At 36.9% G+C, this 25,938-nt stretch overlaps 1 protein-coding gene across 23 annotated transcripts in view; it reads left to right on the top strand.

Moving 5' to 3' along the window:
- The first annotated feature begins 5,981 nt into the window (after positions 1–5,981).
- Positions 5,982–25,938, top strand: part of CSNK1G3 (casein kinase 1 gamma 3) — a 75,070-nt gene continuing 55,113 nt past the window's right edge. For 3 of the 23 annotated variants that reach the window (XR_005815324.1, XM_040541342.1, XM_040541332.1), the window contains exons 1-5: positions 7,285–7,527; positions 13,007–13,159; positions 15,949–16,020; positions 20,029–20,238; positions 24,659–24,699. Coding sequence is in view for 21 of the 23 variants with exons in the window: in XM_040541342.1 (XP_040397276.1) it covers positions 15,975–16,020; positions 20,029–20,238; positions 24,659–24,699 (297 nt within the window). In the remaining 2 variants the exon portion in view is untranslated. Of the gene's footprint in view, positions 6,502–7,141; positions 7,528–8,689; positions 9,090–13,006; positions 13,160–15,948; positions 16,021–19,799; positions 20,239–24,658; positions 24,700–25,938 lie in introns of those variants that run through there. The other 20 variants (XM_040541353.1, XM_040541346.1, XM_040541344.1 and 17 more) reach the window with 18 other exon arrangements.

Here is a 25,938-nt window from a genome sequence, read left to right as displayed (position 1 = left end):
ATGGGAAAACAAAAATATGGTGAATTTGAATGGAAAAAAATATAATTTCAATGCAGTTTTTTGAAAAGAGAAAATTGCTTGTATTTTTCAGAATCGGATGCACAGAGATCCTTCTTCAGTGGTATGTTGGCTTCCTAAAGTACTGTACCAATCTTAAGATAAGGGAATTTCCAAATTTCAATGTCTTGTGATTCACTTCTTTTGTCTGAAACTGCCACTTCACTTTATGAAGACAAAAGATTACTACAAATCCAAGACTGATGTATGTTTTAAATCTTAATTTTTAGATAATATAATAATAAAATTTCTTGGAATACATTCCATGTTATGAGATATAATCACATAGCAGTTAAAATGCCAGAAGAACTTCAAAATATACAAAGATTAAATGATGGACACGGGGAAGAACAGTCATATAGAAAATGATGGGCTGATCATAACTACACAGACCCTAGTTTATGACATGTCTGTGCAAAACTTCAGCTTAGTGCTTCGTAGACGCCAAAAAATAACATCAGATGTTAGAAATCATTTAAAAAGCACTATGAAATAAAACAAAAATACATATATTGTTCTGATCCCCTTATCTCAGAAAAGCAGTACTGGAACTGGTGGAAAAATCACGGAAGTGTGACAAGGATGACCAAAATATGGAACACATTCTTTACATGGAATGACTAAAAAAAGTAGGAATTTTCAGTCTGGGAAAAAAAAAAAAAAAAAAAAAAAAGAAAAAAAAAAGAAAAAAAAGGAAAAAAAAGGAAGGATTATAGCAGAAGTCTGCAAAATCGTTTTCATCATCATTAGAAGCATAGAAGGATCAGTAAATTCAGCAGGTCTTCTAAGAAAAAAGCCAAGGCTGGGAGGAACCAAGTCCAAACCAAATAAAATTCTTCAGACAACTGCTAAGTTTTCTGTGAATATTCTTACTACGGGATGTTGTTGATGCAAAAATTTGACATTAGTTTAAGTGGAGCCTTGGACTAGGATTGCGAAAGAAATCTGTCTTCTTTTTTGTTGATTAAAACAACACCTAAATTCCTGGAAAAACTCTTCCCACCCCTCCCCTCTAATTTCTTTACAGAATGTCTAATAATTTAGATATAGCAACTCATTTGTAAAAAAAAAATATATATATATATAAATAAAAAATAACCCCCCAAACATATAAAAACAATTCACTTTGTATCTATTTACCTACCCTTTCCACATAATCCAATATTTTATAAAGCAGCCGCCAGTATTTGTAGACTCAAGGATTTTCATGGAAAAGTAGTTCATAGAAATGTCCTTGATTTTTTCATAGTAATCATTATCCCCTGTGCTTAGTATTATACGAACTATACCATTAGTTTTTGTGAATAAAAAAGACAAGTTCTGTGGAATTAGCCTTGTTCTCAGTATATTATTAGTGAATTTCTGCAAAAATGTATATAATAATGTCAACAGAGAGCACGCAAGGAGCTCTCAAAACCAGACTTGTATTGAATTAATGAAAAGGTAATGATGTTAAGGAAGCCAAGCAATTAATATCTCATCCCTCATGCTCTACCTGACAGAATAAGTGGTTTCTATTTCTGGATGGAGCATTTTTTTTCTTTCTTCTAAATCCATGTGAATCCAATTTCCAGAAATTTAATATTCGTATCTCAAAAAGATATGTACAGCTTCTTTAGGGTTACTGCTCAAGTAAAATAAAATTACAAGCTTTCTAATTCAGAGCTCGTGGAAGAAGCTCTACAAAACCCACAGCATAAACACAAATATAAACAAAACCAATGGGATATCATTTTGCATGTGAGTTAAGAGCAAAGTTACTTTTTAGGGCAATGTTCTGCCTTTATTTCATGTCTGTTCACTGATCTCAGCTTTCAGAGAAAACATAAAATAGAGCAATCAATAAACTGCAATATTTGTAACTAGAAAACCATACAAAAACAACCCAAATCTGAATATGAACTGTACTACTGTAAAACCAGTTAATGCTAACATGAGGCTAAGACTTGTGTGATGATGGATATGATTCGCTTCTCTTTAACTATCTAACAAAAACTATACAGTCCCATCCATTTCTGTCAGCACCTTATAGGGGAACACAAATCTTAATTGAATTCTCTACTTCATCCTACACAAAAACAAAACAAGGAAACAAACAAACAAACAAAAACACAAATAACAACAAAACCTCCACCTTGGTCTAGGTAGCAGAGTCATAAATCTGTCTGTCAGCTCTGTATTTGATCAGTTCCCCAATTTCAGGAAACATTTTAAATGTCAGTGGGCAGAATGCTATTGATTAGGTGGACAACTAGAAAGCCAAGGAGTTCCAATGAAAATGGAAATCCTGTAGAATCTGTTTAGCTTGTTTAGTAGAGTGACACAACTCAAGCGCCTTCATGCTTTTCCAATAATCAAACAGCTGGTTTGATAGAAATGTCAAAATGGAAGTGTACTCACACTCTGTAGATAGAACAAGGTTGGAAAATGTCTTCTAGAAGGTAAACAAGGTGCACAAATGACATAGATTTTGGTATGTAAGGGTAAAGGAGGAAAAGAAACTCATCATATTGGACAGTCGAAATTAGGGTATACACACTATAGTGGTAGATACAGAGTCCAAGGGCTTCCTACAGAAAGGTGGCACACAGGAGGCTGTTGTGTTTAAATAGATGGAGCTCTTGATGTGTGCAAGAAAGCTGGTTTATAGAGACTACAGAATACGTTCTCCTTAGAAGTAACAGAGTATTCTTGATAATCTTACAAAACATTGAACGAAAAGTAATTGGCTTTGGGAGAGAGTGGCAATCATTCAGCAAGCTAATTAATGTTTCCCCTGTTCTGAGTACAGTTCTGCTTCCCCACATACTCTGCATTTAAATTACCTCCTACTATATTTGGTGACCTTGGACCATATTCAGTATAATAGCATACAAAGTAACTTGGTGCTACTGTGAAAAAATTTGTCACATTTTTCAGACAAATTTTCATGAGAAGCAGACAAAATACAGACAGTGGTAGAATTTCCTTTGGAAAACATTAAAGGCCATTAAATGACATATATGAAGGAGTAAAAGATCTAGTAGATGATGAGGGGGATGCAGAAGTGTCAACCAAAAAAAAAAAAAGTTTATTTTGCACTTTTGCCAGCTGCTTCTAATAAACCTTTCTTGTCTGCTTTGTTGTTCATGTAACCTATTCTGGAAATGATTAGTGGGCAGAGTGGGTGAGTCAGTTATTGAGGAGCAGCAGTTAAAACAATGGCTGGAAAATTTACATTCTGCATGACAGAAGAGTTGCTTCATTAATGCACAATGTGTGCTAAGAATTAGTGCTTTGTGACTAATTTACTGTTGATTTTCTAAGGTAGAATTCAAACAACTCATAAATTAGAGAACAGGATTTGAGGACAGTGTATTGGAGATAAAGCTTAAAAATTTAGATTCAAGCAATGGACTATTCACTGTTTTTCTTCCAGAGAAAGGATTAGGAATTACTATAAATGCCGGTGATGCCAATTCATTAATCATTTAGCAGCTGGCATATGAAAGAAGTACAATTTATAACACAGTTTGGGATGTATTAGCAAATCCAGCATTTAAAAAATCCTAGAACTTGACTAACTGCTTTTATGAAAAGAAGTCAAAATATTGCAGAATAGCTTGAAACACATAAATGGTTTATTTGTACTCACAGACTATTACTTTACAAGACAGAAAAATAAACACAAAGAGGCAGTACCTCAAATACTCAAACAATTTGAGTATGTTTATATCATAGAAGCAGTTTTTCTGCTTTTTTCCAGTTCAACTTGCAGCCAGCCAGTTGAGACATTTCTGAAACATTGAAAACAGTAAATGAGGTAAAGAAAATATGCAAAAGTATGCATTATTGAAAAAAAAAAACTATTAAAAAAATCCTTAAAATACATTAATAATTAAATTAATTTTGCAGGTGTGCCGAAATGGCACCAGTGAAGATCGACATGTCCTCTTTCTGAACTTTCTGCAACTGTGATTTCCACAAGCTTTTAAAAGCTCATTGTGGTCCATTAGTTTGGAAGGAATCAGCCAGAGCACACCACTTTTCTGTATCTCTTTCTCATCTGCAGTTCTTCTAAAGAAAAATTGAAAACAGCAAACTGCCAAGAAGTCTATTCAACCAAGAACTTCAGGATTGTGGAGAAAAAGTAGAACAATGTATGCATGTAGCTCAGATGAAGCAGCCAAAGTCTGCTTTTGCTTTTTTACTTAAAGCACAGACATCCTGTCAGCTGCTTAATGTCGTATGATGAACGAGGATGATGTATTACAGGGATTCTCAAACTGGGCATGCTTTTTGCCAACATCATCAGCAATGACATTACTATACCAACAAGAGCATGAATTCCTATGTTTTTGTTGGGCTTCAGTCATGCAGTACAGAAGGCAAGCCCCACCTTTCTCTCACATGGTGCTATGTCTAGGTGCCTTGGTATGTTCTCTACGCTGAGGACTAAACACTGCTCCTAATGGTTTTAAAATTTTGGAACCTACACGTGTACCTCAACCCCAATCTGCAAAGTCCAGCCAGGTAAGGCTTTCTGCTTCACAAACACCAAGTGCTGCCAAACTGCATGAACTTTAGAACAAATGAAAAATACCCAGTTTTGTTTGTTTTCCCTGTTTGTACAGGGAAAACACATTTACATCAGCCAGAAACGGATTTCCTTCACTGTCTCTCCACAAAGAGCTAAGAGCTGGCTCATGACTCTGTAGCTTACTTACATTACAGGGATTTTCATTTTGCACAGTTGGAACTAGAAGAATAAAACTTAAGCTAAAAGTTAGAGCCAAACAGAATTTAGAAGATCCATAAGAAATAATTAATTTACTGCAGCAGTTTGTATTACTGCCTGTTTAACTCTATTTTTAGGTGGTGAGATCTTCTTAAGTGCCTGGATTAAGTTACAGGATTCTGAATGGCAGAAAGGACTGTGATCAAGATACCACAGTGAGAGCAAACATTCTTGGCTTGTTCAAGTCATAAGAGTGGGAAAAAACAACAACAACAACAACAACAACAAAACACTACTTAGAATTCAATATGCACTTAAAATATTGGATGGAAGGAGGAATATTATGATTATCCATTCCATGTGTGTGAAAATAAGTAAGTTCTTAAAGATCTTAGAGATCTGGAAAAGCTGTTGTTAAGGGAAATCTGATCTGTAACACTGAAAAAACAGAAGGTATGTCTGTGGGCTCTTTTAGCACAAGTTCTAAATTTAATAGTATCTGATAATTAAGTGTTCCTCTATGCCATGGTGAAATTAAGTTCATCAGAAAACACTGCATAAATGAAATTGTGTAGGTTACTAGAAATAGACTTTGAATTTTCACTGCAAAACAATAGATATTAAAATGAAAGTTGAAAATTCACAGGGAATGAAATATCTCAACAAATTTATCATAAAGTACTTAAAAAAAAAAAAAAAGCTTTGGAAAGTTAAGAGGCATGGTATTAGACAAGCTCTGTTATTCTGCTGTGTGCACAGGAGTTTTTGAAAGATTCCCTGACAGCGATAATGTTCAGCCTAGTATTAACACTTGAGCTAATTTTTTGTTCACTTGGAACAACATTTGTTCGTGCATACCTCACATTATAAAGCTGAAGCCACAGCATTCCTTTCTGATTTTGTGTACTTGATGGTATGCTATGCCTGTGTTTTCTTACTAAGAGTGCAAACACATTTTATACATAGCAATTACCTGCTTTGTTCAGCACTGACCATAATTCCAACCACCCCAACAGATGCACTTTTTCTTCAAATTTCCGATATATGGAAGACATCTTTCCCTTTTGCATTTGTTCTTCTGCTAAATGGTAGTATTGAAGGTTATTAAATAATATGCTGAGTTGAACAAAAGGAAAATGAATTTAATTTTTGAAGTCAGAAATGATAACTTTACTGCAAAAAGCCCCTACAGCTTTTACATACAAAAGTCTGTATACATCAATAAGTCTGTACACATCGATAGGTTGCAATAGACTCTTTAGTAAAGGCCAGGGAATGCAATATTAGGATTTGTGAGAATCTGTCCATTTCTGATTAAGGCTGATGTCAAATTCGAGGATAGATTCTGCAAAACAAATCTGGAATCACAGTAATACCATGCTTATTTTTGTCTCTCGTTAGCTGCTTACAGGAGTGGAAAGCTTAAGTGCCTGACGGGATCCTGCAATAGTAATATTAGTAAGTATATGCCCATTCCTGTTTAACAAAACCAACTTTTACAGATGGAAAACTTGTTGTACAGCAAAGTACAGATCTGTCTGTGGGCACTGCACCCTACATGGTGATGAAGAAAACCAGGTGAATTCCTGTGAGGAAGTGAGATCTCCTGAAGGAGAATCGGCGATGTGCATGGGACGGGAGGAGTTGTTCACAGGACTTGCACTTCTGTGAATGAACGACAATGATGTTACCAAGGTCCACCTTGTATACCGGCACACAACAAAAAGGTTAGCATAAATGCAATTACCAGTGGTTTTAATTTGCAAGATCACAGCAAAATCTTTCTTATTGGGTGTAACAGTGCAGGTTGCCTAGAGTTTTTTTGGCAAAGGGAGTTAAGACGTCCATTGAGGCTAGGTTACAATAGTTGGTGAAAGAGGACTGAGCGCTCTTAAGGCCCCTCTCAGCTGTATTGTCTTCAATTCTTTTGTTCCACAAGGACTTCCAGAAGTATCTGGAAGGATGCAGCACGCTCCAAATTGACCCTGAAAAACGGTCTGGGCAAGCAATGCCCAGGGTCTGGCAGGGGCTCCAGCGCTTCTTCCTCCCACCCGCTCTCCTGCCGAGACACGGGCTTTCAACGAACTTTTAAACACACTTTTAAGTCTCCCAGTGAAAACGCAGAGACCATTTTTATGGGAAGTCTTACACTTTGCGGAGCCTCGGGGCAACCTCGGGCAGCGCGAGGACGGGGACGGCAACGGGCCGCCTCTCTCGGCCCGGCGCTGCCCAGGCAGCGGCAGAGCGGCGACGCCCACGCCCTCTCTCATTGGCTACTTCCCCCGCCCTTCAGCGGGCCTCGACTCTCTCCTCCTTTCGATTGGTTGGAATGACTGCCAATCTCTCGCCTCACGGGCGGGAGGTGCCACAGTGAGCCCCGCCCTCCCTCCCGCCCGCCCGGTGCCGGGGCCGCGGCGGGGCCGGGGCCGGGGGCCATTTTCTGCCGCCGGTTGCCCCGGGGTGCGTTCTACGCCTCGCCGGCTGCCGAGGCGGCGCGGAGCCGGTGAGTCGCCCGCCACGAGCTGCCCTGCCTGTCGGCCTGGCTTATTTTTAATTATTTTTTTTTCCTGTTTTCCTCTGAAACGTTCCCTGCGAGCGCTGCCTGGCGTGTGCCGGGGGCTGGCCGTGGGCGCAGCGCCTTGTTGAGCACATGCTGTGGGGATAAAGGACTTACCTGCGCCCTCTGTGCGCTGCGGATAACTGTGCAGCAGGTGCGGGTTATCCTAAGCAGGGTTGGGGTGGTAAAGCCCAAGGTGAGGATAGTGAAGGTTTCTTCTTTTAAAAAAGAAACTAGAGCTTTTTTTTTTTTTTTTTTTTTTTGTTAACTAATGTTTAAGAGATGTTCTGCTGCCCTCAACATCTTTCTCCTCTCAGTCTCTTCTTAATGCAGAAGTTTCAACAAGTGAAACAGCAATCGCAATGGAAATAAGTGGTATTGTATTATGCTGGGCTGAAACAAGCTGGTAAACAGTGGAGGGGTTCATTAGCAGAAGTTGATTTTCAGCTAAAGAAATGAATCTTTTGTCTTGCTACTTGTACGTTTGAATCAAATTGATTTGCTAATATAGTAGTGTTGGCTAATAAAATGTAAGTGAATTTCAGAATCTAGAACTACCAATTCTGATGCAGTGACACTTGTACAACTCTGATACAGTCACATCTTCTGTATCCTGCATGATCAGGGTGAAGGTTTTAAAGATTAGTTAGGAGATGCAACCTGTGTGCTCTGAAGACTTGCAGGCACTGTCGTAATAACCTTACTAAAGTTGTTCTTCCCCACAAGAAAAATTATTGAACCTGCTAAAGAGTTCTTTCTCATCCACTTAACATGCAGTTAACAGGACTGAATTTACTTACAGTGCTAATTTTTTCACTTTTCAGCAATCATGTAGCTTCTAGAAATAAACAGGTTTAATGGAGTTGATAGAGTGTTTCAAAACTTAGTGTACCAACTACACCTGCAAAGTTACATCCTACAAAAATAAGATTGTTTATGCTTCTATAGTGACTATGCTGAGTTGTTTGAAAGTTAGAAGTGTGAAAGTGACGAGTATTTGTAGCATCTTTATTTTTGTCTTAAAATTGAGCTTTAACAAAGAAAATGTAACAAAGCATCCCGGTGTTTAGGATAAATTTCATTTTGTTTGGACTTTGAGATAACAATAGATCAAATGTGAGGAATAGGGAAGTGTTAGTTGTTACTTTTCTCAAGTATCGTGTAATGACACAAAGCATCTCTATAAAGAATGAGGTATTGATTAGCTGTATTAACTGTCTGATTTATATTAATAAATTATACTGGCTAATATAACTTTTTCAATCTGTTTAAACAAGAAATACCTATATGCTTTTTTTTTCTCCTTAGGTCTTTATTTTTAACTGCTTGTTTTGAAATGGCTATGGGTAATAAATCAATTGATGACACAGACAAATCACGGGAGGAAGGAGTTTTAAGGGGTGTCGTTTTCCAGTTACAGCTCACTGATTCAACCAGAACCTAATTGCAGGAGTTTTTGCCCAGTCCTACCCAACCCGCAATTGCGAGAAGCGGATGCAGAGCTTAGAGGGGGAGTGGCTCAGTGGTTTTCCGTGGCTGACTCGTTAGATTAGCTTAAACGGATCATGATACTTGAGAGTTATTCAGCAGTGAAAATGGGATGGGATATTCTCAAGGAGAATCCAACCTGGAAGGATAGGCAGAAGCATTAAGAACTGCAACGTGCCGTTTGCTTTGTTTCTGGGCCTTTAACATTCTTTTGAAATGGTTTGCGACTTCGATATGATAGGTCTTTACTTTTTAGTAAATCATGGAAAAGTAAGTTTTGTCTGATTGTCTTACTTTCTTGCAAACCTTAATTTGAAGATTGTTGGCAGTACAGATGCTTTGACTCCCTCAAGGCTGCTGCAGAACCAGTGCAGTGAAATCAGTCTGCTGTTTGTGATCTTGTTTTTCTATGCTTAGTTCTGAGTAGCATCCTAGATAATATCACTGGGATTCTGGGAACTTGTGTGCTGCAATTGAAATAATTCAGTGAAGGAAAAAATATGTGTGTTTATTTAGGCTAAGTATTAGTGTAAATAAAAGCACAATAGTTTGTTTTTGTTTTTTTAAATAAGTCAAAAGTTAGGGGAATAGGGAGAATACCAGTCTGTACTGTAGGAGTGGTTATGATTTTGATGACTTACCTTTGTGAAAGCAGTAGTTTTAAATGAATTTCTGAAACTTCTAGTAAGTAGTAGAGTACTCATCTGTATTCAGAAAATACAGATGAATGCTGTATGATCTTCCCATTAAGCTTATTACCCTCTTCAACTTCTACCATACCAAGACTTTTTAAAATAACTTTTTACTTAAAATCTGTTGATAATGTAATGTAATTTTCCTGGAGTGGATATTTTTTCAGATTGCAGGGGTGTAATTGCCGGGGTGGCAGTTCATGCCCTTTGTCAATGTTAGCTTCGAGTATTAAGCTGGTGAGAATGTGGAATATAAGAATGGAGGGTAATGTCCTTTTCAGTGGTACAAAAATCCTGCGGTGTCTTCTGACGAGCAGGACCTGGATTCCATGGTGAAGTGTGTGGTTTGTCACACTGTAATTTCTATGTTTATTTATTGACTATTTCTGAGAAGCCAGTAAACTATGTACAGTAACACTAAGTAGGTGAACCGGTCACAGGTAACAGTACTGTCTGGGTGGTAATTAGCCTATGGAGGTCTATGAACATTTTCTCTTTGAAAGATGCCGTAAGTTTACTTGAAACACCAGCTATTGAAATTATGCGGGGTGCTTGGTCTGATTTAATGTCTGGCTGCTGGAAGAGTCCTCCTTTTTACTGCCAGGTGTTTCTTCTCCTTGCTCATTCCTGCCTGCTCAGTTTTGTACCTCTTCCCTTGCTCTGCCTCTTTCTTATGTATCCTGAGTGAATTTAGCTGCTGTTCAATAGTGAGTTTGTGTACTTCCTGCATGGCTAGTGAATTTAATAGTTTTATAGCAGGCTTTAAGTTCGGAGTTTGTTGTGAATTAAGCAGTTAAAGCAGCAGGTACCTGTGGCCAGATGCAGCAGGAGAGGAGACCCTTCATGCTGAGCCATTGTATTGCCTAACTGTATTTTCCAAAACCGTTTCAGACTTAGATTGTCTGTACTGTAGCTTTAAAACTGACCTTTTTGGGTTTGGTTCCTCTTTGAGCATGAGGTGTTAATGAGCTAGTAAGTGTTCATCTGCTGTGTTTGGAAGGTTGCCTGAGATATATTTTTGTAGAAAACTACTGTAGCTCTTTGGAGGTAGGGGCTTCTCGGCAGATTACGTTTGTGATGCTAGAATTTGTGATTTAGTATGACCCACCTCTGCGGCCTAGAAGGCAGTGCTATTGAAAAAATGTGTTGTTTTCCACAGAAAATCTCTCAAGTACCATTTTGACTTAAGACACTAAACAATTTCCATTTTAGGTATTTATATTTGGCCTTACATGGAGCAGCTAGCATTTCTATATGTAAAAATAGGAAAGGCTTTTTGTTTCAATAGCTTTTTAATGTAATGGTATAATTTTGTTAATTATTTATAACTTTATAAAGGTTTGCTTTAGAGGAGTTCCAATATCTTAAAATGGAGTTGATAATTATTTTCAAATGATTATGATATTGTGTATGTAAGTTTACATGTAGATGATATCAATGTAAATGAAGATATCGTAAAAAAAAAAAAAAAATAACAACTGTGCTGTAGTCTCTGGAAGATGCAGTAATATTGTAGAGATTGCTGTCAGGGGCCTGATAAGGATCATGAGAGGTATGTGTCACTCCAGCCTGAACCTGTATTTTCTTACTTGTGTTACACTGACTGGGAAAAACAATGTGTTACACTGGTGGAGGGAAAAAAAAAAAAAAAGGAAGTCCAGTAAAAAATATTGTGCCATTCTTTCTCTTCAAGATTGCCTCAAACAAACGATACTCATTATAGTGTTCTAGGAGCGGGTTCTCAGGAGCAGGTTATGAAACTTGCACTTTTTACTTCTGTTCAACATTTTCTTTAAATAGGCTGAGCATCTTTAAATCTGGAGAGATAACAAGTGCTGCAACTTGAGTTTATGGGTAACAGTAACTGGGTAGAGATGAATGTTATCAACAGCCAACTGGAAGACCAAACGGTTAAATTTAATTTCAGCTTTTACCAAACAGAGATAAGTATCTCTGACTTCCAAAAATGCCCTTTTGATATTTGTTTTAAATTTTCTGACTTTCAGCTCTAAGAATGATCCATTGATAGTATTTGGAATGTTCTTCCAAAAACCTTTAGTCTGTTTTCTAAAGAAATAAGACGTCTTAAAGCTTAAAAAAAAGCTGTTTTTTTAAACTTTAAAAAAAAAAAAAAAAAAAATTATTTTTAAAAAGTTTTAAAAAATGACACACAAAAAGATTGGCTATATTGGATTTGCAAGAGTTAGACTGTTGTTCCCCTTGTGTGTCAAGTAGATGACATTGTTATGATTGAATTAAGTTACTGATGAGTAAGTTTCCATTATGTCGAGGTTACTTTTAGACAGTGCTATCCAAGAAATGTGTAATGATACAGTAGTTGGCAATTTTGATACAGTTTATTGATAGCTGGAGAAAGAAATTGCCAGGAGAAATTGTTTGGAAATGGGTTTTTGTTTTTCAAAGCTCATCTCCAAGTAAGTAGTATATATGGAAATCATATACTGAATGTTTCAGTACTTTATCTTTGAGTTGTCTAAGAATTTTGTCTTTACTTCTGTGATTTGGAAAATTAAGAAATAATATTAAGTCAAAATCAGATTGGATATTTTCATGTGAGTTACGCAATTAACTTTTTAACGTTTATTTTTAGGGTTTGTATATGGCAGTCTGGGATTTGGGGGGCTTGATAAACAACTGTCAAAGTGGTGTAATACCAATGTTATGAGCATCTATTTGAATGAAAACTACAGTTATAACTGAATTTATTTTTAATATAGGCTGTAGGAACATCAGCTCTAGTTTTATGGGTCACATGAAGACCATGTGAAGACTTGAATTTCTCTCAATGGAATAAAATTTAAAAAATCACTGTTCAATAACTAGATTATTTTTAGTTTAAGTAAACAATGAATCTTAGTAAATTGTGTATCAGTTTAGAGCTATTCTTCCTTTTAAATACCGTCACAAGAGTTTTTGGAGCTTAGAAACTCTTAGAAAAGTTTCTAAGATATAAGAAAATTAAGTTTCAAGGGCTGTTCAGTTGTGAACCTTTTTGCTGTGAATTTGAAATTTCACAGATGTCCTCTATTGTACAGAGACATGTTTATAAAAATGAATGAAAATGATGCAGTCATCCCAGGGCTAGGCTAGAAAGAAGAGCTTAATCTTTCCATAATGTGTAAAAACAATACCATAAATAGTTTATTAGATATTTGAATGGTGTTTTGATTGCCTCACAAGGGAGCTCTCAATCTGATCTAGATTTCTGACATGTAGTATAAATTACGTGTTTTTTTTTTTTTTGGTACTATTAAATACTTCTGAAGGAGTTTTGTTGAGTAAAATTCTGTTATTCTGTCTGTCTACGCGTACTTGTAACATTTAGGTGAAGACTGAAAACTGAACAGGACTGTTCTTTGTTTGAAATAAGGGCTACTGAGTAGGTGGATTATTTCATAAAAGCTGTACGTAATGTTAGAGGAACACTGTTGGAAATCAGAGGCATTAGAAACTTTCTCTGCATGTTTCTGGAAGGTGTGAGGAGAAGCTTTGCTGCTGGACTAATGAAAATGCCAAAAAACCAAAACAAAACACCAACAACCATGAGACCTTGAGAGTGGAAGTACTGTGAACCAAGAAGTCTGAGGGACTAGCAAAACTGAAGACATGAAAATGGTGGCGGCTTGGGTGATTTGTTCAAATGCTTTGCGCTTAAACATGAAGTGCTTTTTACAGTCTTTTTGTTTCATGGAGTCTTTTCTTTTTCTCCCTATGTCTTCTGCTACTGTATGCTTTTTCTAAAACTGGGGGAAAATGTCAGTGTACTGATACTAGCACTGATACAGGATCTTGTAATTATGCATTATCTTACATAGTTTAATTTAACGTTATGATACTTAAAGGAGAAGTGACAGTTGTTTGTTTCATTTAACTTTGTTATTTCCTGACAGGGAAATTTTTTTAGCAGCTTTGGTGTTCACTTAATATTTTTATTAAAGAGTAGATCTGGAGCATAAAAACTTTCTGGCTGCTTTTTTCCTTTTAAAGGTGATTTGTGTATCTGAGAGAGAATATTCTGGCATACACCTCAGAACGTGTAAGCTTGCATATAATTACAGTGGTGCTGCTGCAGCACCTGTAATCTAGGGATGTCTAACTCTTCTCTGGTTGTAGGCTCTTCTTGAGTGTCAACCCCTGTATTAGAATTTTAATTTTAGGAACGTGACACTGGCTGTGATTAGACTTTGACCCTAAAACTGATTTTTTTGAGCAGTGTTTTCTTACATCATGTTCTGTTGAGTGTGGCTGTGCAAGATATTAGAAACACCCCTGTGGTGATAAAATTTAATGGCACTTTAAAGTTGTTAGCCCAGCTGGCTCTCTTGAGTGAGTCTGAGATTTTTCTTTTTAACCTGTAAATGTGAAAGAAATTGTTTGAGTGTTAGTGTGAGATCTTTGGTAGTGGTGCAACCTAAAGAGCTGATGGTCGTTTCCAGTGAACTTGAAAAATGAGAACTTTTAATACAAGCAATTAGGAGATTTGATCATTTTTTTTGTAGCCTTGCATGATTTCCTTTTTTCTCATAGCTGTTGTTGCAATGCTTTGAGGTTATGAATACTGATTCAAGGATGAAAAGATTAGGAGGACTTAAAATTTCTCTAGTGTAGGTTCAGGGAAAGATCGTTTTGCTTCACAGACTTTCTGTACCAGCATGTGTTTGCTTAATATATGATGTGTTCCTTTGGGGTGGTGTGTGAACTTGGAACAATAGCGGCAAAGCTGCTGACTATACTGAGTGTATAATGCAACAAAAGACAGACCGTATTTTTTTTTTTTGTTAACTCATCCATTTATTCAGAATGTGTATAGTATTACAGTGTTTTGTTTCAGTACCTTTTCTTCAGACTGTTTTCTTTTGATGTTTAAGTGCATACTTGTAAGTAGTTCAAAGGTCATGATCTGTCAGAAGAAAAAAATATAGAACTTTTTCCCACAGTGAATTCATTTGGAAGTGAGATATTTGCTCGTTTCCAGTTTCTGTATGTCTAATTCTTAGGGAATTTTCAGTATTCTGGGTTCTTCAGATTATCCTACTGCAAAACATGAATTTAAAAAAAAAAGAATATAGTGGTGAGTTGAGGCTCGTTTTTATGTCTACATCTGTGTAGTTTCATTAAAACATTCAGCTTTTTGTGTATGTAGAATTTAGTTTGGTAGAGTGTGTGCAAAACAAGCGTTTAAACAAGCTGCGTTTTCTGAGTTGGAAACTCCTTGATTATATAAGCAAGCAAATCAGAAATGCGCAAAGCAGTTCTGTAGAGTAAAAATGTTCTCTCAAGGAAATATTTGAAGAGAAGGCTGAGAACTATCACAAAACGATCATCTAACTTTAGACAGTAGAGTCTTTAGGGAATGGTCTTTGTAATCTTTGCCTTGACTTTGGTGAACAAGCATTTAATCACCTATTGTATTTAGAAATAACATTACTGAAGTTGTAACATCAAGAGCAAAAAGTTTGAGAGAAGTAACGTGTAGATAAACTATAACAACAGGTTGCTATCATGGTGCAGAGCACAGAGCCAAACCCTCTTTTAGTGGGAATAACTACTGTAGTTTCAGAGTTGGTATGGCCATACCAGCACGGTGGTCAATCTAGTTTTGCTATTAAGTTTTGCCTTTGACTTCATACTTCAGCCGATGTAAAGCAGTACTGGCAGAAGTATGTAATTCTCTGTGTACCCAGCAAATGCAGTTGCTCTCATATGCTTCTTCCTTAAAATGGGGATTTTGTTTCAGGATGACATTACTGTAGTCTTATGGCTAATTTTATATTTATTGGGTTGATGTGACCATGTGTTCTCAATCTAAGCAGTATATTGACAGGGACCAGAAGCCTGTCTGTCTTTTACTGTCAATTTTAATTTCTGTTTCTAAAACTGAATCCTAGATTCCTTTTATACTTCAGCAGGTGTAAGGTGTAAGACTTTTCTGTCAGCTGAAACGTGTCTAGCTATTGTTTTCACTATTCTTGCTTGTCTTTACCACTCCTTTCCCTGCTTTTTAGGTGATCTCTTTACAATGCTTGGGAATATCTGTTACATTCCATCAAATAAATAAAACCTCTATTAGCTCATATTAACTTTGCATTTCTATGACCGTTAATTGCTTCCTTACAGTCTCATTTCACTTTCTATCTTCCATCTATATGAATTGAAGACTTAATTTGTAACTAATAGCTATTTTTTCTTGCTGTGCAGTACAATTTTGATTTTTTTTTTTTTTTTTGTTCAAGGCTTTTGTTGCATACAAGCCTTATATATTATGTAGAGTCTTTGAAAAAGTCTTCTGGGTCTTCTCTAACAGTTTGGGAAGACTAATGCAATTAACCCCTTAACATGCTTTATATGCATTCTACATCAGGACTCTTTGAATGCCAAAGTAATTGCAAATGCTGCATGTATATATTTCTTTTTAGTGCTTTTCCTCTAAAAAAGGAGCATTATGATGAAGAACAGAGATTGGCATGAGCAGCATTATTCTTTCATAGGTAAGTGCAATATAAAAAACAAACAAACAAAACCATTAATGTCTTTTTGTAATTTTAAGGTAGATATTTCATAAAATGTTGTACAGGAACTTGTGTGATGAAAGTTGAAGTGATCTCCATATGTCAAATTAACTGCAAATTATTTTATTAGCAAGTATTGTATCCTGCAGAAACTCTGACAGGAATGCGTAAGTGTCTTCCTACTGACATAGTGTGCTAAAAATGTAATGAGCTTATTATGTTCAGTTAGCAGAAATCTGTTGAAAGGTGCTAATTTTAGTTTATATAAAGAAGCATACCCATAAAGTAATTGGAATATCTGTTGGCTCAGTAGCAGAAGAGGGAAGTATTTAAATTACCATATAATAGATTCAATTGTAATTTATCTTTTTGATTTTTGTTTCCTTGTTTTTTAAAATGATCTGGCAAAATCTGTGTGTGGATACAAAAAAAATTTGGAAGTAGATGTTCCTTAAATTGAAAACTCTGTGGTAGACTATTTCTACTGAAAGCGCTTGCTGCTTTAGAAAAGCAGTTACCTTTATTTTTTGGAATGTCACATATCTGAAAGACGTGAACATTGTTTTTGTAAGTGTATTGGTTATCTGTGACAAGACGTTGACAGTGGATAGCTGCAGGGTAGCTTCTGTGAGAAGAGGCCTGGGGCTGCCCTGTGCTGGACACAGCTGCTCCATCCAGCTCCAGTGACCCTACCACAGGACACAGCTGAGCCCAGCAGCCAAGTGTGTGTGCCCCTCTGGGAAATCTCATTTTAGAATGTGTAAAAACTGCTGTGCAGCAGCTGAGGAAGAGTGGAGTGAGAGAAATGTGAGAGAGACAGCCCTGCAGTCACCGAGAAGGTGGACAGCAAGTGCAGAAGGAGGGCAGGAGGTGCTCCAGGCACGGAGCGGAAGTTCTCCTGCGTGGGCTCCTCTCCACAGGCTGCAGGTCTGACCCGGGGCCTGCTCCTGCGGGGGCTCTCCATGGGCCGCAGCCTCCTCCAGGCCACATCCACCTGCTCCACCGGGGGCTCCTCCACGGGCTGCAGCGTGGAGATCTGCTCCATGTGGAACCCATGGGCTGCAGGGGGACTGCTGCTCACTGCTAAAGGGGGAGCTGCTGCCTGTGGGACCTGTGCTGGAGCTGTTGGCTCTTGAGGAATGGACCCCGTGGTATGGAGCCATGTGGGAGCAGTTCTTGAAGAACTGCTGCCTGTGGGCAGGGCCCATAGTGGAGCAGAGGAAAAATGTGAGGAGGAGAGTAGCAGAGAGGATCTGCTCTGCACTGAGCACAGGACCCTTTCCCCAGCCCCTTGCACTGCTCAGGGTGTGGGGTGAGGTGTTAGAGGAGTTGAGAACAAATGTGTGAAATTGAGCCTGTGAAGAATAGGGTAAGGAGGTAGGAATTTTTATTTCTCACCACCTTAGTTCATTTTTAGTTGGCTATAAATTAATTTTCCGCAAGTTGTATCTTTTGTCTGTGATGGTAATTGGTAAGCGGTTAGAGAATCATAGAATGGTTTGGGTTGGTGTGCTGGGTCTGGCAGGGATGGAGTCAACTTTCCCTGCAGCGGCCCATACTGTGCTGCGCTCTGCATGTATAGCTCAGACAGCCCAGGTATCACACACCAGCGTTTTGTCTGTTGCTGAGCAGTGCTGGCACAGCATCAGGACTCTGTCCAACCCCCACCAAGGCTATAGCGGGGAGGGGCAAGAGGATGGGAGGCAACATGGCCGTGGCAGCTTGCCTAAACTTAACCAAAGGGATATTCCATGCCATATAGTGTCACACTCAGCAATAAAACATCTGAAAGGGGAAAGAGGGGGCTCTTGTTATGAAGATGTCTGTCCTCTCAAATAACCACTAGGCATATCAAGGCCCTGCTTCCCAGGACATGGCTGAACCCTGCTTGGTGATGGGAAGTAGAGAGTAACTTATTTATTTTCTCTCAGTGCTTCCGTGTGGCCTTTGCTTATTTTTTCCCACTTCCTTTCCCCTTTAATTAGCTTATCCTTATCTCAACCTGTGAGTTTTTATTTCTTTTCCAGCATACTTTCTTCTCCCCTCTTCTGAGGACGGGGAGTGAGGCAGTGGCTGTGGTGGAGTTCAGCTGCCCACCTGGGTACAACCACAACTGGAAGAGATCTTTAAAGATCATATATCTCAACGCCTTCTCTGGGTGATGGGGATGAGGGGGAGGAGGGACGAACACTAGTTTGATGTCCACAGTTAAGATATTGGCATTTTGATGACCAGATACATAGCAGAAGTGTGTTACTTTACTAAAGGTAATTTTTCCTCTTTAGTTCTTCAGGGTCGCTGGCTTGGAATGTTGGTTTAGGATATCTAACATCACTTGAGCCTGCAAGAGTACATTGCAGCCAAATGTGCTTGTATTATTATTTCTCTTAAATGCATCTACTTGTATTATACCTCTACATTTATTACTTACTATTGTACTTTTCTGTTGCATTAGGCTTATCTAATTGGATTGGAACCCGTATTTGTGTTTTGTCATTGTTCTGGAAACAAGTCATTAATTCCCCTTTGATAGTAGTCATGTTTCTTCACCAAATAAATTTGCTTGCTCTTCATTGTTCAGCAGAAGTTTAGTCAGCTCTTGATTAGTGATTTTTTAAACATCATCTACTTAAAGCTGTTCTGTGAGTATCCCTGATTCAGCAGATGCAGTTATTTGGGTGGTTGTTCATATTCTCTTACGACTTTTTCTGTGCTGGCTCTTTGATTTTTATGACACGGTAATCAGCTGAAATGCGTGTAATAATAATTCTATTTCATGATAGTTGGGTTTGAGAAATTACAGCATCTTCAGTTCAAACCATTGAAAATAAGCTCCTGGTGACCATCTTTAACAAAGGCTGTATAAACAGCACTAGGTACATTATTTTGTTTCAGGGGATGTTTTGTTCTTCTGCCATGTATTCTCAATATTGAAGCAACTGTAGCAAAATAATTCTGAACAGGTATTTAAATCTCCCTGAAGTTTTGGCTGTGTAGTAGCCAATCTTCTCAATTTTGTTTTTAAAACCACTGTTTTCAAATAGAAAACACCAGTCACTATTCTTAGAGGCCAGATAAAGCTGAAAGCTTTCTTTAATTCTTTATTGCAGTAGTAAGTTAACATGCATTTTCTGAAAAAACTGTTGGAATTAGTGTCTGGGCAATGATGCCGAATGGTGGACGGGGGGGGTCGGAAAGCAAATGTGTGACCTAATTAAATGGGGCAGGAGAGAATAAATATTTTGAGTAAATACATTTTCAAGTTCCAGAAGTTACTGAATGAATTGTGGTGTCCTTGTTGTAAGTGTATAAATCATGCATCTCAAACTAATTCAGAAAAGATAATGGAATCATTTTCACTTTGAGTATCTTTCAGTAGCATAAATTACTGTGTAGCTTAAGCATTTCCTTTGGTAAATAGATACTACTTGGGTGAACTGTTGTCTCTTGCAGAGCTGGCATTAGATGCAATGAATGTTTAAATAGCAATTTTACGTCTGTTCACAGAGTCAGGAAGTAGTTTTATAGGGTATTTCATATAGAGCCTTGAGATTTATTTATTTTTTTTAGCTCATCTCAGTTGCACCAATATCTGTAGCAGTTGTGTGCTGGAAACAGACTTTTAACTATGCGGCTGTACTTCATAGAAGATCTGTAAAGCAAATATAGTTACATTTTAAGTGTATGACACATTAAAGGAAGATGTAACTTTGTACAAGGATTTTACTGTCTTGAATAACTTTGTTTTCCTTTGACAGAGTTCTTGTAAATGCTAGTAAATATTGCTGGTTGCATACATTTTGAAGATACATTTCACTGCAGATACTCCCAAGGGGAAAAAAAAAAAAAAAACAAAAACAACTTCACGAATGGGATGAATGCTCTGTTGTTGACTGCTTCCTGACAGTAACCAGCTGGGTGCTCTGCTAGTGATGTTCGCATACTCACACTGTCTAACTGGAGTTTCCTTATACTGATTTTGAAAAGAGGAAGAAATAAAAGTGGAGTACCGTAAACTTGACATGGATAATAAAAAAAAAGACAAGGACAAGCCAGATGAAAGAGTCCCACGGACTTCTGGGAGGTCAGGCCATATTCCACGTGGAACTGGTTCAAGTTCAGGAGTGTTAATGGTTGGACCTAACTTCAGAGTCGGCAAAAAAATTGGAGGCGGTAACTTTGGAGAACTACGGTTAGGTAAGATGACTGTTCTTTATTCATTATTCAAAGCCTTGTGTGTAGGCTAGGCATGAAGATACCTACATGATATCCACATCATACGGCTCTTCAAACTACTTGCAAGCTTCAGATATGTTCATTTTGCCTTGTAGCTCTCTTCGGGGTTGAACCCCAGTCCATATAAGCTTTGTTACATATTAAGACTCCAATGCAGCAGGAGACTTTCCAGGGCTAATAACATTTCATAACTGTGTGCAGTGCTGTCTCACATTCAGCCAGTTATCTCTTCTAAGATGCTGGAAATGCTTTCATAGTTACTGTATTTTGCTCTCTATCCTGACTTCCAGAAGCAGCTTATTCAGATGTATTTGAAGCTAAATGTATATGAAACATATCGTCCACCTGTTAGCCTGGCATGAAATACTGTCTTAAGAGGTCTCTTGGAAGACAGTGCAGCAGGCTCTCCAGAAGGTTTAACAACAGCAAGCTGTTGGATCCCTTGGTTTCCTTTTCACCAGTAATGGTATAGTGAGGCTAAACAGTAAGCTGCTGTTAATTAGGGGCAGTCAGACTGTGTCTGGAGTTTTGGAGAAGGAGGGGGAAGGGGGGCTGGATATTTTACCATTTATAAAAAAGTACACGACAGACATGATGGATATGTGGTTTTGGAAGGGAAGATACAGATTTATTTTTGGGCACTTAAATTTCCATGATGAAAGCATGGTTGTCCAGTGTTTTTAAGATTTGGAAATTCTGTATGTATTAACTAACCTAACTGAACAGTTAATGGCAAGAATTTGCTCCAATATTTATGGAAGACTTGACTTAATGCTGTGTTTAAAGGTTAAAAGGGACTTGTTCAGGTATGGGGCATCTGAGAGTAGGGTGGGCTATGTTGTTGTTGCATTTCTGTTGATACTCTGCTTTTGGTAGAACTACTTATTGTGCTGCAGAAAGATAATAAAAACAGGTTTTAGTATAGTGCTTTCGGGGGGCACTATACTCTGTGTCAGAATGCAAATAAGATGAGCACAGTAATGCTGTAGAGGAATGAAAGAGCATTTCTGTACTCCTTAATGAGGATACTGAATTTAAAACAGTCTCAGTAAGAGGCACTGTAGTTATTTCAGCCGCAATTAAATGAGATTGTTATATATGTGCCTCTGAAAATCAGAAGTCAGGCAGGAGCTCTGTTTTGAACTTGTCTTAAACTTTTCTAAACTCTACTCAAATGATTACTTTTCACTTAAACGTCTCAATGAAATAAAAGAAACCAGTATAATTAATATGTCACATTTACTGCTGAAGGTAACTATGAAATAATTAAGTTGAATATTTTCTTGTCCATTATCTTAGTGTGGTCACAACATGCAGAATTGGCTATCGATTTCAGATTATTATCATATCTATTTTGGTTACAGCAGATACAGAGTGAAATCATCCATTTCTTTTTAAAAGAAATAATATTGAAGTAGCTAAAAATAGTGTGATAGTGAAATAAATTGTGCATACAGGTGAGAGAAAGCGGGGAAAGAGTATTCTGTCCTTCCATCTGCAAAGCGCAGCAGGCTTTTCTTGAACATCTGCTTATTTGTTTCATACATAGATTCTTCAAGTCCTAATTTATTAGGGGTAAGATGTTTTAATCGTATAAACTACTGAAAGTGACAGCTAAGATTGGTATTACAGATAGATTTTTAACTTATTTTTCTGTATGCATTAGTACAGTAGAAAGCAACTTAATGCAGGCATCCCTCCCTTGTTGTGTACAAACCTGTACACAAGCACTTAATTTATGGACTTCATCAAACTTGAATATGTTTAGCCTGTGTCTTAAGGTCCAGTCTTAAGCCATACAGGAGGCATAAAGTTGTTAGAGTGATGAAGTTGTGCTTCAGAAAGTAAGAAATTCAGTTGCAGCCTAGTAGCCATTGCAGTACTACTTCCTCCTGAGAGGAAAGGAATTGCCAGAGTTCTGTGGCTTGTTGTGGTTAGCATGGTAAATTGGCTGTATGTCAAATGAGTATCTGTGATGTGCAACCACTAACTTGCAAAGAACTAAATTATTTTCAATATTGAGCTGTTAAAGTTTTACTCTTAACAGCTTTTTTATATTTCTTAGTTATAGTTAAGATAAGCTTTCTTTTGTTGTCCCATCAGTCTATGTTCCTGCTGGTTGTGATGCATTACATGTTACCTGCTTCTGTGCTTTCAGAGGCATCATCGGAAGCATCAAATGTGATGTCCTACATTATTTGAAATGATAGTCTTGATTCATTATATTCAAAGTTACAATATCCCTTCTGACGTTTCTTCAGAATGTTAAACCTGTCATCACTCCACTTGGGTACTGGAACTGAATAGTTAGTCACTGTAACTGGATTTGTTAACTACTGTAGTAGATGACAGATATCTAGTTAGACTGAATGAGCATGTTCACTGCAAGACTTTGTTTTAAATGTCTTCAATATGGTAATACAATGCAAAAACACAGAGACAGTTTCAAAGCATTATTTTAAAACTAACAAAAAAACTCGATCCTTAAATAAGTATTTTAGGTGCCTGGGATGTCTGCTGTAGTCCCTGGATAGATCATTGAATTCTCCATTTGCTTGGTAATCAGGTTAGGGTGTAGCCTTCAGGTAGCTTGCTTTTTGTAAATTTGATCCCGTAACAGACACATGATCTTATAATTCCTTTTTTCAGCTTTGCAAGAGTAGTCTATTTTTAAAAATAAGGACTAGAGCTGAGATCAGTTTCATACTATAAATGTAACTATATTCACCTTTTTGTGTTGGTCCATTTCTTCCTTTTCCTGTTCAATTTCTTTAACAAAAATGAATTAAATATGTGAAATTTGGACATGAGTAATGTTACAGAGAAAAACAGGGTTGTTGTTAAAATAGTATACACTGGACACATTTGAATCCTGTAAAGAAATTAGAAATGTTAGAAGTGATTAATTATTTTTTTCTTTACCTGATACTTTTCAGTTCTACGTCTATGTAGCTTTAGTGTTACAGTCAGTGCGTAAAATTTTGCAGTAATGGTGATTGAAATATGCTCATCCAGTTGCAGAATTGCTTTTAAACCAGCAGATGCATTTTCCAAATGGTGTAAGTACTTAACTTGGTAATAATACTCTTGCTCTCTTTGTCCTAAGTTGGAGTTTAGTAATGTAGAGAATTGGGGTGTTGGAGGGGAGAAGGGAGTGGGGATGGAAACCCTAGTCAATTCTAACCTGTTAGTGTCTAATGTTGCAAAACCATATAACAATTTCAGAAAAAAAAAAGCTTTCAGCAATTAATCTGAAAACATAGAAGATCAAATTTGACTTGGATACCAGAGAAGGTTGCAAATTGGTACATTACTGTAAGAATGTTGTAAACTTGGTGAAACAGCTGAAATTTTGTCTCAATGAAACTGCCACTTCTGACACTATTCAAGAACCAAGTTCTCCTTAAAGTATGGTATCACAGTAAAAAAGCCGCAGTTTTAAAATGAGTACCAGAATATTTATTATCTTCGACCAGCAGTTCCAAAGAACCTTAAGCGAGGTTTAAATGTAATTTTCCTTGATTTCACAGTACCAAATTCTGCTGTTTTTTTTGTAACTGAAGAGTGTTTAATTTCAGTGTGTTTAATTTCAGTGTTCAGTGATTAAACACTGAAGAGTGTTTAATTTGCCTTTCCTTTTTCCTTTCCTAAAGGCCTGTGCTTTTAGTTACAATTCTTGAAGTGTAAATAATTTATCTTTAATTGGTAGGCTTAAATCTTGAAATGAGAAGATTTATTTTACTCAGATGTGTACAGTAATGATATGTTCATGATGTCAACTTGTTCCATTTATCTTCTGTGTTCTTGGGATACCTAAAGCATTTGTAGGACATGTTGAAAATGTTTGTGTTTGTGCTTTTTAATTTTTTTTTGTTTTTGTTTCTTGTAGTCCTCTTATTGTCATTTTAAAAACAATAATTAAAAAAACTCTGAAACCTTACTAAATTATTTCTTTTTTTTACTTTTGAGTAAGACATTTATGGCACAGTAACCCTGTGTTTGTTACCGTGAACTATAGTGAAAATTATCACAGAAATTCAGTATATTTCAGTAATTCAGACCAAAAATCTTACACTCTCTAAACTATAAATGAAGTCCTAAGACTTGCTGTGAGTTTAAAATGCTATTCATGCTTTGCTTGTAAAGGTACTCTTATTTTAACACTGTTAAAGCCCAAGTTTGCTGAGTGTGTCATCTGTGATTTTCCAATGAGTTCTTGACAAGTAATTTACTTTATTGCTAAGGAAAGTAGTCATGAGTCTTCCGTGTTTTATGAGGATAGTTTTTGGCAGAATAGATCTCCCGCAGCTTTGTTTTTATGAACTGTCACTGCTGAAGTCTCACGTTCTTGTTTTTGTTGTTTTTTTGTTTTGTTTTCAAGGAAACAATTTATACACAAATGAACATGTGGCAATTAAGTTGGTAAGTTAATACTTTTTCGTTAAGATTTGGGATGAAAAACTAATCGGGATTTTCCTTACATATACAATGGCTTTTTTCCTTAATTGAAATCATTAATACTTCTGTGTGTTTTCATAGAGTAGATGAAAGCAGTTAGTGGTAGTCATAATTAAATGCTTTGGCCACATTGAATAATGCCAGTGTTAATTGTCACTATTCTGAGAGCTAAATCAATGTCTTTGAAGTCAGTGATTGACTCCTGCTTCAGCAGTATGCTCAGTGGTCCTCCTAGTAGACTACTTTCTCTTGCCACAAGTAGATAAAAGCCAAATTTAATGCAAATCTGATATCAGATGACTACAAAAAGTTCCAGAAATTCTACAGAATGTCTTTAGTTCGACACTCTTATTCCAGCACCAAACTGTTTTTCATCTGTTGTCATTGATACTTGCACTTCTGATTTGGTAGGCTTTTTATTTGTGATGGTGTGTCAAAAGTTCCCTTTCACTTACAAATATGTAAAAATTATATATTTGTTATGTGATATTGTTCTGTTTTTTCTGCATCTTTCATTAGAGCTATTCAACTTACTTCATGTTTTGCTTCTGGGTTCCTTTTAACTTCTAGGTAAATGTCTGTTTTCATAACCAAGGTATTTCAAGACAGAATTAGTTTACTTTTTGTCCTTGAAATTTTTTTGGGACTGCTGTAAATTTCTTGTTGCTACGGTAGAACAGAATGCTTTTCACAGCATAGAGTGGTGAAATTTTGGGCTCTGTAAAGAGGAAGACGAGCTATGGAAACAGAGAAATAGATGGCTTAAAACTGGAAGTCTAAAAAGTATTATGTTTATATAATCCATGAAAAATGTGTGTGCAACTATCCAATGTTTAGAAAAAATATTACTAGAATAATAATTATTAGAAAATAATTATTTCAGGAGTAGTTACAGATTTAAAAACGGCCAGGTTATACTTTGAAAGAGTAATGCTGGATGCAGTTCAATGGGTCATTGTGTGTGCTTTATACCTCCTCTAAATTCACTTAGTTTTAAAAACAATCTTTAAGTGATTTTTTTTTAATGTCTGGTGAAACTTGGAAGATGTTCTGAGAACTCCTCTAGTTAAAAACTACTTACTGAAGAGCACATTCAGAAACAGTTTGCAAGAGAGTGATATTTTGAAGTACTAATTACTTGGTGTCAAGTGAGAGAATTTTTTAATCTGCTCAGTGATAAAACCATTTTTATTACATATGTTG

This window comes from Cygnus olor, chromosome Z, assembly GCF_009769625.2.
Source record: "Cygnus olor isolate bCygOlo1 chromosome Z, bCygOlo1.pri.v2, whole genome shotgun sequence".
Taxonomy (NCBI): domain Eukaryota; kingdom Metazoa; phylum Chordata; class Aves; order Anseriformes; family Anatidae; genus Cygnus; species Cygnus olor.
The sequence above is the reverse complement of the archived record's forward strand: the minus strand, read 5'-3'. Positions and strand labels throughout refer to the sequence as shown.